The sequence below is a fragment of the Toxotes jaculatrix genome, chromosome 18, assembly GCF_017976425.1.
Source record: "Toxotes jaculatrix isolate fToxJac2 chromosome 18, fToxJac2.pri, whole genome shotgun sequence".
Lineage (NCBI taxonomy): Eukaryota > Metazoa > Chordata > Actinopteri > Toxotidae > Toxotes > Toxotes jaculatrix.
In genome coordinates this window covers 17014774-17029001 of record NC_054411.1, presented here as the reverse complement: position 1 = coordinate 17029001, position 14228 = coordinate 17014774, and the positions used below count along the sequence as shown (strand labels likewise).

The 14228-nt window shown below is 42.9% G+C and overlaps 2 protein-coding genes across 2 annotated transcripts in view; both read left to right on the top strand.

Annotated features, from left to right (window-relative positions):
- Positions 1–301: 301 nt before the first annotated feature.
- On the top strand, positions 302–3724 carry kpna2 (karyopherin alpha 2 (RAG cohort 1, importin alpha 1)). The gene is made up of 11 exons (XM_041063466.1): positions 302–331; positions 591–709; positions 812–952; positions 1269–1357; positions 1466–1734; positions 1830–1924; positions 2136–2399; positions 2532–2765; positions 2907–3089; positions 3219–3368; positions 3476–3724. The coding sequence occupies exons 2-11, from the start codon at positions 653–655 to the stop codon at positions 3563–3565; spliced, it is 1572 nt and encodes a 523-aa protein (XP_040919400.1). The 5' UTR covers positions 302–331; positions 591–652; the 3' UTR covers positions 3566–3724.
- Positions 3725–4917: 1193 nt separating this feature from the next.
- Positions 4918–14228, top strand: part of smurf2 (SMAD specific E3 ubiquitin protein ligase 2) — a 46729-nt gene continuing 37418 nt past the window's right edge. Inside the window, exon 1 of the mRNA XM_041062583.1 lies at positions 4918–5306. Within this exon, the coding sequence (XP_040918517.1) occupies positions 5255–5306 (52 nt within the window). The 5' untranslated portion in view covers positions 4918–5254. The remainder of the gene's footprint in view (positions 5307–14228) is intronic.

The following is a 14228-nucleotide window of genomic DNA, read 5'->3' as shown; positions in this document are numbered from 1 at the left end:
TCATTTTAAAAAATCACGTTAGAACCACAATAAACCGATCCGGGAACAATTACTCCAGCATAAAAGTCCACTGAAAAAGAAGCAGGGAAAAAAAGCACAAACACTGCAGAAAACTGACCCAGAGTCAGTTCCTCACGGGCAGCGATGTTCTCGCGATGTTAACGTGGAGTGACGATATTTCCTGTGCGCTCAGTGGTTTTTTTCAAACAGCCCAATGAACGGAGGCGGCTGGATGCTCTCGCTCGAACAGCCCAATCAGGAAGCTCTGTTGCTGGAATTTAAAGGTCTGTGCGGCTCCGTCCATGAACCACATCTTCTGCTTCAGCTCGAGGTAAGGGTGTGTGAGCTGCTTATGTAGTTTTATTAAAAGTAGTATTATCTTGTTTTTGAGAAAAATACAGTTTTTCATGTGTTTTTTTCCTTTGTGGTACTTACCATATTTCCAGCTTCAGCTAGCTTGTTGCAGGCCTGTGTTAATGTAAAGTAGACGCTCTGCTGCGCTTGACGTATTTGTCATTCGTCTGGTTACAGGATCACGAGGCAGCTCAAAGTTTATCAGCTAACTTGTTTTTTTTTTTATATATATACAGGAATAACCCCACAAAACTTGATTTGCTTTTCACTGCTGCTAACCCTCCCTGTCACTTGGAAAATGTCTGAGAACGTCGCCCGTCTCAACAAGTTCAAGAACAAAGGCAAAGATGCCAACGTGAGTTTTTAATCCGCAACTTGCATCATCCACAAAGGCTGATGAAAGAGTTGTGGTTAGAAATGGTTTTCATAAACTGGTTTTCATCTGAAATAAATGCAGGAGCTTCGACGCAGGAGAGTGGAGGTGAACGTGGAGCTGCGCAAGGCGAAGAAAGATGACCAGATCTTCAAAAGAAGAAATGTGTCCGCATGTCCCGAAGAGGCCACTTCTCCTCTCCAGGAAAGAACCCAAAACTGTCAGGTATACTTTTTAAATTTTTTAATCCATCCTTTTACTCTGCTTTTAATTAAGTTTTAATTAAATGCTGTATATATCCAGATCAATGAATACTGGCCTGAACACTTAAAACATCACTATATTCCAATACAATAGTTGTCAAAATTCAATTTCAAATTTTATGAACTCCTTTTATGTTAGGCAAGAATAGATGAACTCTTAAAGCCAGCAGGGTTGCTGCAGGGGTTTGCTTGTAATGCATAGACATTCATATCTTATCTTGACATCTACCTCTTGTGTATTCCTTAATACATTGCTGATGATATGTAATACTCTGCAGGCTTTCAGGCAGTGGACAGTCGAAGAGATTGTCACAGGAGTGAACAGTGGTAATACTGAGACCCAGCTCCAGGCTACACAGGCTGCACGGTAATAATTTATAGAAGAACAAAGCACTCATCGAGCTGTTACTGCACAATCAAAAACGACTAACTATTACCACAGTGACTCACTTTAACTGTATTATCCTGAACACAGGAAACTGCTGTCTCGTGACAAACATCCTCCCATTGACCAGATGATCAGTGCCGGTCTGATCTCCAAGTTTGTCTCGTTCCTGGGGCTGGCAGACTGTCCTCCAATCCAGTTTGAAGCTTCCTGGGCTCTGACCAACATTGCCTCTGGGACGTCTGAACAGACAGCTGCTGTCGTGGAAGGCGGGGCCATTCCTGCCTTCATTAGCCTGGTCACATCCCCCCACCAGCACATCAGCGAGCAAGCAGTTTGGGCCCTCGGAAACATTGCTGGTAATTGACAAAATATATTTTTGTCTTTAAGTATGGTCATGACTATTTGCTTAGAAGCAAACATAATATTTTATTATTTATTTATTTCTGTTTAGGTGATGGATCAGCTCTTAGAGACAGGGTCATCAAGCATGGAGCTGTGGCCCCTCTGCTCAGTCTGCTGGCAGTCCCTGACCTGTCTGTATTTACTGTAAGTATTTTGTATGAGTTTTCTGTGTGGGTGTTTTTTTTTTCTATCATATAATATCAAATATTTTTCAGGTCCAATTCAAATTGTTCACCTCATGCACTTAACTGCATTGCTTCTTCTTATTGGCCACCAGGGGGTGCCCTGAGTTAACCAAATGCTTCTCCATGTGAAACTGATGAATGCCCTTTTCTCTTACTTGATTGCTTTGCAGACCAGCTACGTGAGAAATGTGACATGGACGCTCTCAAACCTCTGCCGCAACAAGAACCCCTCCCCGCCTATGGCTGCGATCCAGCAGATGTTACCCGCTCTCATTCGCCTGCTACACCACGATGACCCGGAGGTGCTGGCTGACGCATGTTGGGCTGTTTCATACCTGACGGATGGCTCAAATGACCGCATTGAGGTGGTGGTCCAAACCGGCTTAATTCCTCGCCTGGTGAAGCTGCTTGGATTTGAGGAGCTGCCCGTCGTCGTACGTATAAAGTGTCACTCAGTCCTTGCAGGCTCTGTGCATAACATGTAGTCTGGTACACTGTGTCATCACTCTGCAGTGACTCCTGAGCTCTCAAATGTTGTAAACTGACCTCTTTCACCCTTCCTTCAGACCCCTGCCCTGCGTTCCATCGGCAACATTGTGACCGGTACAGATGAGCAGACTCAGACTGTACTTGATGCCGGGGCCCTGACCATGTTCCCCCGACTGCTGCGCCACAAAAAAGCCAACATCCAGAAGGAGGCAGCCTGGACTCTGTCCAACATCACCGCAGGGAGGGACACTCAAATCCAGGACGTCATCAACGCAGGCCTCGTTCCATACATGGTCGAAACGCTTGTGCGGGTATGTTTATGTTGGTTGGATTCTTTTCATTAATGGAGAGAATACCATTTCATTATTAGCAGTGCACTGTCAGATGCCTTCATTTGGTATTTCTCTAACTTTTCAGGTCATGCTTATCACCCCCTTCTCTTTTCTCTGCAGGGTGACTACAAAACTCAGAAAGAGGCCGTGTGGGCTGTTACAAACTTCACCAGTGGGGGCACTGTTCAGCAGGTGGTTTACCTTGTTCAGGCCAATGTGCTTGAGCCTCTTCTGAATCTTCTCTCATCCAAGGACAGCAGAACCGTCCTGGTCATCTTGGATGCCATTACCAATATCTTCATGGTGAGTGCATTGTCATGGAAGAATAAAAATAAATAAATAAGTGTTATCAGAGTTTTTTCTGATGTTCACTGGTTTGTTATTAGAGCTCACAGGATGGCTGTGAAGTGCTGATGTGTGTTTTCCTGTCAGGCTGGGGATAAAATAGGGGAGTCGGACAAGCTGAGTCTGATGATCGAAGAATGTGGCGGACTGGACAAAATAGAGGCTCTGCAGTCTCATGAGAATGAGATGGTGTACAAAGCAGCCCTCAACCTGATTGAAAAATACTTCTCTGAAGAGGTAAGTGTCAAGTGTAAATATATTTGAACTCTTTTTTTTTTTTTTAGAATTACATTTTCTTTATGCCTCAACCACGATTGATTTTATATTCTTCTTGATTTTTAAAGGAGGAAGTGGTGGAGTCTGTGGCCCCAGAAGCAACCTCTGATGGTTACGCCTTCCAAATCAGTGAAAACCAGAGCACTTTCAATTTCTAGATCACTTTCTTCTTAATACCTCTACTCTTAATTGTACTGTACCCTCATTGCTACTGTTTGTCCCTTGTTCATGTAACTGTGGAATTCTGCTCCGTTTTTTGTATGTACTGTACATACTGTTTTAATGTGACTGATAAAACATGATTGTAAATAAAGTTGTCAGATCATGTGTGGGGGGTTTATTTTACTGTAAAGTGTCCATTATGACTCACACAGCAGAAAATTCAAAGTAATTGCAGTTACAAGTCTATAATAGCATTTCCATAAATGACCTCAGTTACTGCTCCCAGCCAAGAGCCATTAAACCACAACTTTAATTTTACACTTTTAGTAAAAACTAAAGAAATGAAATGTTAATTAGTGATCTTCACATGCTCCCTTCAGTCAGAGGAAGGTGAGCTGTTTCCCCGTGTTTCTGTTTTTTTATGCTAAGCTAAACAAACTGCAGGGTTTCTTTATTAAAAAAATATATTATTTTTTTTACTTATGTTTTTGTTTGTTGTTTTTAGGCTTGTTAACCATGGTATTAAAAATCCCTGGCATGTCTCAAACATCTAAAATAAATGTATTAAATATAGGCTAAGAAAATTAAATAAATAGTAAATTATAGTAGTAAAAATTTATTTAAAAATAAGTACATTAACATTAATAGTCTTAAATTTAAATGAAAGTTTAGTGCATTCAAGCTCTTATTTTGTGCAGTTTTAGGCATTTTTTATAAATTAATTCATTTCCGTTATTTACAATACAACTAGTGTTGCAAAAAGCACTAAGAGTGGGTGGGATTTTCATAAAATTTACTTACATTTAATTTACTATTATTGTAAATATTATTTGTTAATTTATATAATAGTTTGCCATTATGAGAACTGTGTTAATCCGCAGGTTTTTTTTTAAATTTCTCTTTTTTTTAAGCAGTCCATAAACTGTACATTCTCTCTCACAATTACTTGTGTATAACAGGTGTCCCAGCAAGTTCATATATGACACCCTCCTCCTCATAAATAAGGTAAGTGGTGGTGGGAAGGAGTCTAGATGGCTACAGACTGTAGTTACGCCCCCGTAAAAAAAAAAAAAAAAAAAAAAAAGCAATTAATTGCCAGAGACACATGGAGCTGTGCTTACTTATAACATCAAAATTAAAAAAAAAAAAAAAAGATCAGGACTTATGATCACCAACACACTGGGTCCTGTGTGAGTGTGTGAATCACAGTTAGGTGCCACATGTTGGGGAAATGTTTCACTGCCCCCTGAGCGTGTTGTCGTCACTGGTCAGCTCCTACCAGCAGCCTCCTGAGGTGGGATCTAAAACCGGAGGGCTCCACAGTTCAACTCTCGCGGAGCGGAGAGGAGGACTCAGTCCGAGGCAGAGGCTCCTTCCGAAGATGTGAAGAGCACCACCGCGTTTCCCACAGCACCTCGGGTTTTTTTTGTACGTTTCGCCGGGGAGAAACCTTTTTTTGTAGTAAATGCACTTTGCAGCAGTGCTACACTCGCGATTTTCTTTTTCCTTTTTTTTGATTTTTCGCATTTCTGAGCGATCGCTATGGCAGTTCAGTCCACATCCGGGCCACAATGCCTTGACTCCATTATTGTCTAAAACTGGCGGAGTGGTTGATAAACCTTGTTATTTCTTACGTTTAACGACACATTTTTACTACGTGCAGTGAAGGCTGGGACCAAGAGGAGATGTCCAACCAAGGAGTTCGGCGGAATGGCCCGGTGAAGCTGCGACTAACAGGTAGCTAGCAATGCTTTTAAATCCCCAAGTATATTCCCCCCCACACACACACTAGCTAGGAAGGCTCGGTGTATTTGTTGGATGGGAACAGTTCCCATGGGCCATGGAGTTGGCTTGCCGCCTGTTCTTTCTCCTGTGGTTTTTGAAAAACGATTTTAATGAACGGCTATATTATATTTTAAAGGTGTATTGTTTTCACGGTGTCGGCTAACATTGGGAAACTGACCCGGCACACACATAGAAATAGCTGAATTTGGATATTGCTGTTCTTGGAAATAGACTCAACCTTGTGATTGTCGCTGGCAACCACCACCAGCCGTAACACGGGTCCCGGAGTAGCGTATCTGTATATTGTGTTGCCGGTGAGTTGGTTGTCGCTCGGTGAAACCAAAATGAGGAAATGTTTTGCATGTCCATTGAACCTGTTCTGTAAGTGTAAATATTTGCAGCGTGAGTGTTAAAGGAGCACTGCTCTGTTGACAGACGGGCTCACGTAAAGTTGGCTAGCTGACGTTAGCCTAGCCAAACCGGGCTGCCAGCTAGCTATAATCAAGCCTTTATGGCAGAACAGACCTCGGTTGGGATGGCAGGCAGCTCCACAGGTCACAAGAGTCTGCAACTGCCACTGAACAGTGAACAGTGTCCCATAACTGCCTTACTGACGGACAGCTGCCTCCTTTGTTTGTTACTGGCGTTGAAACAGGTCACCATGAAGTTGTGTTCCTGCAGCCTCAGCCAGTGAGCACACTCCTGCATTATGATCCACTCTTAAGCACTTGAAGTTGGGTCTGTTCAGACTAGAGTAATTTGTTGCGAAGTAACATACAGTTGTGCAGGTCTGTTTGGACACCTCCCTCCCTCCCTCCCCTCTCTCTCTCCCTCAGCTGTTTGGTTTGCGCCTTTTCAACACAAACAGCAAAAAGGGTTTACATGAGTGCACACTGTTTTGACTGGGAGACGGGGCCTGACAGCTGCCCCTTTTGATGTGGGTCCAGGATCTGACCTGAATCAAATTCCAGGGCCGTCTATTTCTGTCAGGAAGGGCCAAATTAAATATTTAAGCTGGTGCAGTTTCTGATAGGAATAAGTGGAGGGATAAGAAATGAGACAGATTTAATGAGCTGGAGATGCAAGGTGGCCAAGGACAGCAGGCCTTCAGCAACATTTTACACAGGTGTCGCACATCACCCATGGTTCACAGCATAATGAGAAGGGTTTGTGATAAGATGAAGCACCCAGCAATCATGAAATGTTACTGTATAGGAATATGTACAGTACACATTTATCTCAAACTGGTTTTAAGCGTGCAAGCTTGCAATGTAATATTTAAATTATTGTCACAGATTGAATTGTGGTGATTGTGAAATAACCTTTTCATAGAGGTATGAGCCTGTTGTAGACAAACAAGTTATCTGTCTTTTACTTGCACAGTAGCACAGCATCAGATTGCTAGTTTCTGACACTGTGTAACATTTCTGATCTGCTGACCTCACTTGATTACATGTCAACCCAAAATCTTTTTGTACGTGGCTTTCATGTTGAAATCTCGGGGAGTCCTTTGGGCTGTGAATTAGTTTGTCACCGCAGTTTGAGATGGACCACAGTGGTCTCCTGCTGGAATGCTAAGAATGCGAGTCCACTGTGAAAAATGGCGAGCGGAGGACCTCACAGACCACCTCTTCTCCTCTTGATGCTGAGCGACACTGTGCACCCCATCCAGACTAAATATAATCCATATTCAGCAACAATAGACGTTCATCAGTCCATATTAACTTAATCTTTTTCCCTGATTCTTAATCTGTATATATTTCAGTATCCTTACTTAATTTTTTTTCCCAGTACCACCAGCAATCTCTCCTCAGGGAAAATTTCTATCAGAATTATGTAACATTGTGCCATGTCATCCACATGGTCAGACTGGTCCGGGATCTGAGCTCACTGCGTTCCCTTTCTGTTGCTCTCCAGCTTGGAAAACGGCGCAAAGCAGGGCTCAGAGCTCAGAGCAGGAGAGGAAGCTCTATTGGCAGGCAGCCGCCTGGCGGTAAAGCTGAAGTGCTCACTTTTAAGAGAGAGTCCTCACTACATGCTCTCATTATGTGTTTCTTTGTTTAGTGCTGCACAGCTGTGTATACTTGGTTGATTAGATTGCTGCTTAGGGAGTAACAGGCCCAGAGAGTGTCATAGCGACATTGTAGCTGCATGTTGTCATCTGTAGTCGAGTTGAATTTTGACACATAGCTGCCGATGAATTTGTTTCCAGGCAGGTTGTGTGAATGATGAGTTGCTACATTTAAACAGGCCTGTAGCTGTTTGTGCTGTAGGCGTCTCTCTTTGCTGACAACCCCCCTGTCCATTTGAACCAGATGTTACAGATGTTTGCCAGCTATTAAACTGGAAAAATATGGCAAGCAAGCTGCTAAAACTAACACTTGGGGTGAGAATTGCCCCTTGACTACACGGGGACAGGTTTCCATTATACTCTACAGCTGATCACTCACTAAATTACGTGACACACAAGCACATGTAATGGCATAACGCGTGATCCACCGAGTCATAAATTGCATCGTTAAAGCATGGCTCGTTGCTTTGTCTGATCATTCTTAAATTCTGTCATGCAGACATAGCTCATGGCATAATTTGCACCACTTTCCATGCAGCCATAAATTTGATGACACGCAGCTGAATTGCCAAGTCACAGAGTTCCCTCTAACACGACTGAGACTCTGCAGAAAAGAGAGCGCATCCCTCCAGTTCGTCACAAGCTGTGATCACATAGTCAATGATGCTCTGCCTTTACCCTTTGAATACATTTTCTGCCCATAAAGACGTGCAACAGAGTAATAAATGAACTGCTGTTTGTTTGATTTTCTGGTCTGATTCAGATTCTTGACGTTTATTGCCGCTTGTGTCTTAGCTGGGAGTTTACATATGACTTGTTAACCATATGGTTTGCTCATCTGAATTCTTTGGCGTGGTGCAGACCAGCGAAGAGCGCTATCTCAGTGGGATTCCCTAGAATTCTCCATTCGCATTCCCACCTCTTCCTCTCTGAGTCACTCCTGTTCTTTCCGACTGTAAGCTTCTTCCCCCTCAGACCGAGTCCAAAGCATATTTCACTCCCACCCTTACTAACCGAGCTTCCTCCGCGCGTTCTGATCCTCTGTATGTCTGATGCTCTCTCTGTAGGTAGTTTTGTCTCTTTTCATTTAACTGCAAATGATCGGGAACTCTATGAGTAGAGAGAGTGCTATTATTTTTAATGAAACAGTTGCAAAATTTCCCTGCTCTTGTCCCTTGTAAGACGGCTGACAGTTGAATGGACACAGATGCTGCCCGAGAATAAAACAGACTTATTTTAAAGATGCAACAAAGGCCCGGGGGTTTTCACACTGGCCCACTGTGTGGCTTTGAGTGAAAGGCTACGGTCTCTCCTTTTTAGTGCAAGTCCTCGCTTTTTCAATGCAGCTTGGTCCGACTGTAGTCTACAGATGGGGGTCTTTGGATGTCGGATAATTGAAGAAGAAACCCCCACAGCTGGGCACAGATGGGGCTGTGGAGGCACAGGACCTGATGATCAAGAGAGTTTTAATGTGGTCTGAGCCGGCGCTTGGTGCATTCATGTGGTCTCAGTCAGAGCTATTTTACAGAGTGGCTGTATGGAAGTGATTTGGGTTCATCTGGGTGTTCAGACAGGATACATTGTAAATACACAGTGATTAGCTGCATGTGGTGAACTGTTGAGTCTACTGGCCCATCATGGACATGCATTTTGAACAAACATTTCCACATTTTGCTTTAACAAGACGCAAAAGAAAACAAAATAATGGCGGCTAAAGACCAGAAAAAAAAAGTTGGGTTGGGAGGAACATAAAAAAGGGAACGTAACGAGCAATTATTGCATATCATTTGTAGATATTTTCCTTCCCCCTGCTGAGAGCCTCCCATAATTTTAAATTGTTCCATCAATTAATTGACTGGCTGAGGTTGGCTTTCCTGTTGGTTCAGCTGCTCTTCAATGAGGACAAAGCCTTCTGCGGTTGCTCTACCCTCAGCCGCCGCCAGCAATGGCCCGGAGGAGACCAGATGTAGCAGGGGGAGAGAGAGTGGGCAGCTTCTTAGAGAGGAAGTGCTCCCCAGACCCAAACACTTGTCCAAACGTCACCCCTGACAGGTGGGGAGCAGAACAGTCCAGAATTCCCCTTTTGAGGTTCCCCTGTAACAATAAAGTGAAGAATTGCAGTCGTATTACTCAGCAGGACGTTAGGCGTCTTGTGTGTTGCTTATATCGCTGGGTGGCTTGCAGCTCTATCCTGTCACTGTATTATAACAGCGTGCCATGGGTTTGATTAGTGGGCGGCATGTGTGGTTTTGGGAGACTGGCTCTTCCTGCTGAGGAGAGTATCAACACTTCAGAATGGCTGCCTTGTTACATTAACAACAGATAATATTTTCATGTATCCACACACCCTGTTTCATTTGGAGCCTGAAGGAACAGAGAATGTTACCAACCATGTTCTCTGTTAACACTTGACTGTCCCTCATCAGTGATTCCCAACCAGGACCAGTTGTAGCCCAGGGTGTTATTTCTGCAGTGGCCAGGGGTTGAATAGAAAGACAGTTTGATTTAAAACAAAAAATAAAGAAACTATGTCCACATAGAGTCATTATGTATTGTGATTGAGAGAGCCTGTAAACTAGTTCTGAACAGTTAGCTAAAAGTAACATTTATTTGTTGAAGTAGGTTGCTGAAAATAATGAATAAGAATTTCAATTAAGTTGCTAAAATATTGATAAATACTTCAAAAGTTTAGCTTAGCTAAAGTGATAAAGGGTTGAAAATGTGGAAGAAATGGATAAATGGTTGAAATTGTTAGCTTTTTTTTCTCTCCTCTTCTTCAACAGAGATGACAATTCTGTCTGAAGTAGTTTGAAGTTTAATAGCTACTCCAGGCAGAATTGACAGCAGTGTCAGAAAAACATTTCAGTGTACAAATACCAAGAACGCTGCTGGGCTGGGTCAATGCAACTCTTTCCTTTTAAAGAACTTTGCAACCGAGTTGGCTCCCGTCTGGCAGCCAGTCTTTCAGGTGTCTGTAGAGATACACGCCCACACTGTCCCTTGGTTATGGAAAACTTCACATATAACACATAATCTCAAGAAAGAATTTTGCTCCAGTATCAAAATGCTGTTGCCACTCTGTTTCCTATCGTTTCTAAACATTTAGACAAACCCAATACCTATGCAAGAGCTGTTTCTCTAGACTTTTCGCCGGCTTTCAGCACTATACAAGCAGATGTTTTTGTGTTTAGAACAGTCCAGTGGGAACTGAGACCCTATTTGGTCTGTTGGTATGAACAAAACCCTTACACCTGCCATCATGACCAATGTTGGGGCTGCGTGACTTCAGCTTTAGTTTCAGCTTTTTATACCGACAATCGCCGTACAGATAAATGAAATCATTAAATTCTGAAGTATTCTGATGATACAGTTGCTGGCATATCTCTGACAGATTGTGTACGGTGCATCATCTGACTCTCATAAAGTTCCTATTGAGATCCACACTGAGAAAAATCAGGCAGGGTTTATCATATAAATACTTGGGTGTCATGGCAGATCATCTGGAAAGACCGCATTGAATTTGTCTGCAAAAGCACAGCCTTAGGTCTTTTGGGGCAAAGTAGACAAAATTCTTGTTTTGTTTTTCACTTCTCTGGTCACGAGTGTTCTGCAGTATTATAATACCATGTGGTATATGTGTTTGTCCACTACTTCAAAGTCAAAACTGTTTCCCCAAGTAAGAATCAGCTCAAAGACTGCTTGGCCAAACTCTATGAATCAGTCTGCCATAGGCTGGCCAACAACGTTGTCTCTGACCCCAACCGTGTCCTGAACAACGAACACAAATTGTTACCATCAAAGCAGACATATAGCATTCAACAATATAATAAGATTAGACCTAATCACTCCTTCATGCAGCAGTCAATTCTAATATTAAATATGGCATTTAAGCTCAGATCAAATGTCCATTGAAGAGACCTGATTATGTCTTTTTTAATTATAATGTGAACTTGTGTCTTTTCTTTGTCTGTGTCTGTTGTGATGTTGCAAATGGAGCTGCTGTGATGCAAGACAATTTTCAGACTTTGACAATAAACTATTATCTTGATCACGAAAAAAAAGGATAAATGGTTGAAATTGTTAGCTAAAAATAATGAGTGTGTGGTTGAAACATCTGGCTTCTGCCACTCCAGGGTAGTAATGTGAACATAAACTTGACCAAACCAACCTAAACATTGACGGTTCAACTGTATAAGAAGTTGTCACAGTAATATCCACTTTTATATAGTTAATAGTGTTAAATAACATTTTTAAAATCTGTTTTAAATCCATTTAGATAAACATATTAAGAACGTGACTGGTGGTGTTGATGAAGGAATACTTAATCTCATCTAACAGGGCTGCAGGTGCACCACTTCATGGCGACTGATGATTCCCCCCCGTATATACTTACTTTTATATTATCATCTCTCATATTACATGTGTTGCAGTACATTGTGCATTTGTCCACTGAGAGGGAATCCAGCTGGGAACTGATGTTTACAGTTAGCTGTGGTCCCCCAGAACATCTGTAGCGCTGTTCTCAAGCCTACGTGGTATCCAACACTCAGACGTGCTTCTCTCAATCTGTGGCTTTCCATCGTCCTGGTAGAGAGGATGCTCTTAGACGTGGAAGTGTCCTCTTTCTGTTCCCATTGCTTTGATTTATGTAGTCTGTATGCAGGAAGCCACGGTTAAGTACAGTTCATAAAGAATTTAAATGAGTGTGGTCTGTTCAGCCAAGATGAGTCATGAATCAGTTAGTTTTTTTGTTCCATCTCTGTTCAGGATCTATAGACACACAGCAAGCTTAAACTAGTCGTGTGCCTCCCGTAGCCCCGTCAGAGGGAGACAGTGCAGAGAGTGAGAGTGTCTGTTTGGCCTTGGAGAAGTGCTAATCCTCCTGGGTGGTTTGGGAAAGACCTTCTTCAAAGGCCTGCTCTGTTAACCTGGCTGTGGTGGTTAATGGGTCAGAATTGGATTAGCAGTGAGTGTGAGGGAGGGGAGCTCCAGCGAGGACTAAACTGATTCTTGTCCGCAGGCTCTTCTCCTATCATTCCTGCCTGGCTGGCTGCTCTCCATGCTGTCCCCTCCACTGCCCCAGACCCTCTATTTCTTGCCTATTTCCCAGACTAGTTCTTCCTTTGAAGTTAGAAACTCCACTTGAAGGTTGTTTTTTTTTTTTTTTTTTTTAAATCAGAGGCGACGGCATGCATACCCAATGTCAGTGTGGAACCTTATTTGACTTGAGATACCCCTAGGTTTCTGGACTATACTCTGCATCAGATATTTTCAGTAATCGATCGATTATTTTATTAACTGCTTTTGTCATTCATAAGGCTGTTATGAACACAGTATGCATGTATTTTTGTTTTTGTGTTTTTTTGTGGTTTTGTTTTTCTTGTTATTGCTTCTGTTTTGATGTTTATATAGTTTGAAAATTACATGGGAGAAATTGATTTTATTGCAGCTTTTACAAAGCATGACAAAGGGCAAGCACGAGATACCGGCCTTATGATTCTAGGCTTCTCTGATCCAAGCTTATTGCTGCAGCTTCGGGCGACTTTTCAAAGGCAGAGAAAGGCCTTGCTCTGTAGGCATCTCCTCAATGTGAGACCTTCTAGTTCCTGATATTAATGGAAGTGGAGCAGCCCTTTGCAGTGTGTTTATTGTAGAAATCCATACTGAAATGGTGATAAATGCAATACATCTGTTGCCCTAGAAAAGCCTCACCGTCTCGCATTCATTACTTGTCTCACAGCGTGTGTGGCTTTTGTGCTGTTAAAAGAAACAATTGTGTTGGTCCACCATCAAAACCGTGCCTAGTCCACAATGGTGTGCCGTTCCTCTCCTCTCTGGAAGGTGAAGGCCTTGTGGTTGTGGAGCAGGGTGCGAGGGAGGGCCTCGTCTGTCACATTCCACTTTTGATCCACGATTTAAGCTGTGGCATTAAGCTTGTTTCCACCTTCATTTGTTTGTAGGGATGTCTGTGATTATTATCATCTCTCAGCGGTGCACACACTCGCTCAGCAAGTTTGTGCAAAGTCTTTTTAGCTCACTCAAATAACCACTCATGCAAGGGTGCTTTCACTTTCCCTGGTAAGAGTGGTGGAGGCAGGGTGGCCAGAGCGTTCCTGCCCAGCTGTCTGATGAAGGAGGGTAACCTGAGATTAATTCTTCGACGTGCCGGCACTGCTTTAAACCTGGATGGACACGGGTTGATATGATTAACTCTGACTAACCTCAAGCAGATGGGTGTCTCTCAAGTCTCCAGTGTTACTGACTAGGGGACGGTGGGGTGGGGTGGAGGGCTGGTTAGGGGGCCAAGACGCCGCAAGACGCCAACAGCTGACTGGAGGCGTCTGTCCGTGCCTCGGCCTGACGTTTGAGCCCCTTCAGTCCTCTGAGGAGACAGGATCAGAGGAGAGATGTTTATATTCACACTAGATCACATTTCAAATGGCATCTCTGGCTGAAGTTGAACAAATACACCACAGAATTCCTGTGCAGTTAAAAAAAAATAGTCTGACTGCATATGCATGGAGAAGCAAATGTGGGCTTTTGCTCCCTTACACCCCTTCCTTAAATTTAGAGGAATTCTAAAAATGTACAGAGGCCCAGAGGTTCAAAGTATTCATTGTCTGCTCTTGATGACTCTTCAGATTGCCCCTGATGTGTAACTGTCTGATAAGAGTTGCGGTTTGTTTCACAGGAAATTCATTATGAAACTAACCTTCAAATCCCAAACTGGGAGTGCCAAATGCCTGATGATTCAGCTTTCAGACAGATGTTACTGAAACTGTTACTGAAACCATAGTCACTCA

Coding starts and splice junctions, on each gene's coding strand:
- kpna2 (XM_041063466.1), top strand. CDS start 653: ATGTCTGAGAACGTCGCCCGTCTCAACAAGTTCAAGAACAAAGGCAAA. Junction 710..811: donor ACAAAGGCAAAGATGCCAAC/GTGAGTTTTTAA, acceptor AAATAAATGCAG/GAGCTTCGACGCAGGAGAGT. Junction 2,400..2,531: donor TTGAGGAGCTGCCCGTCGTC/GTACGTATAAAG, acceptor CCCTTCCTTCAG/ACCCCTGCCCTGCGTTCCAT.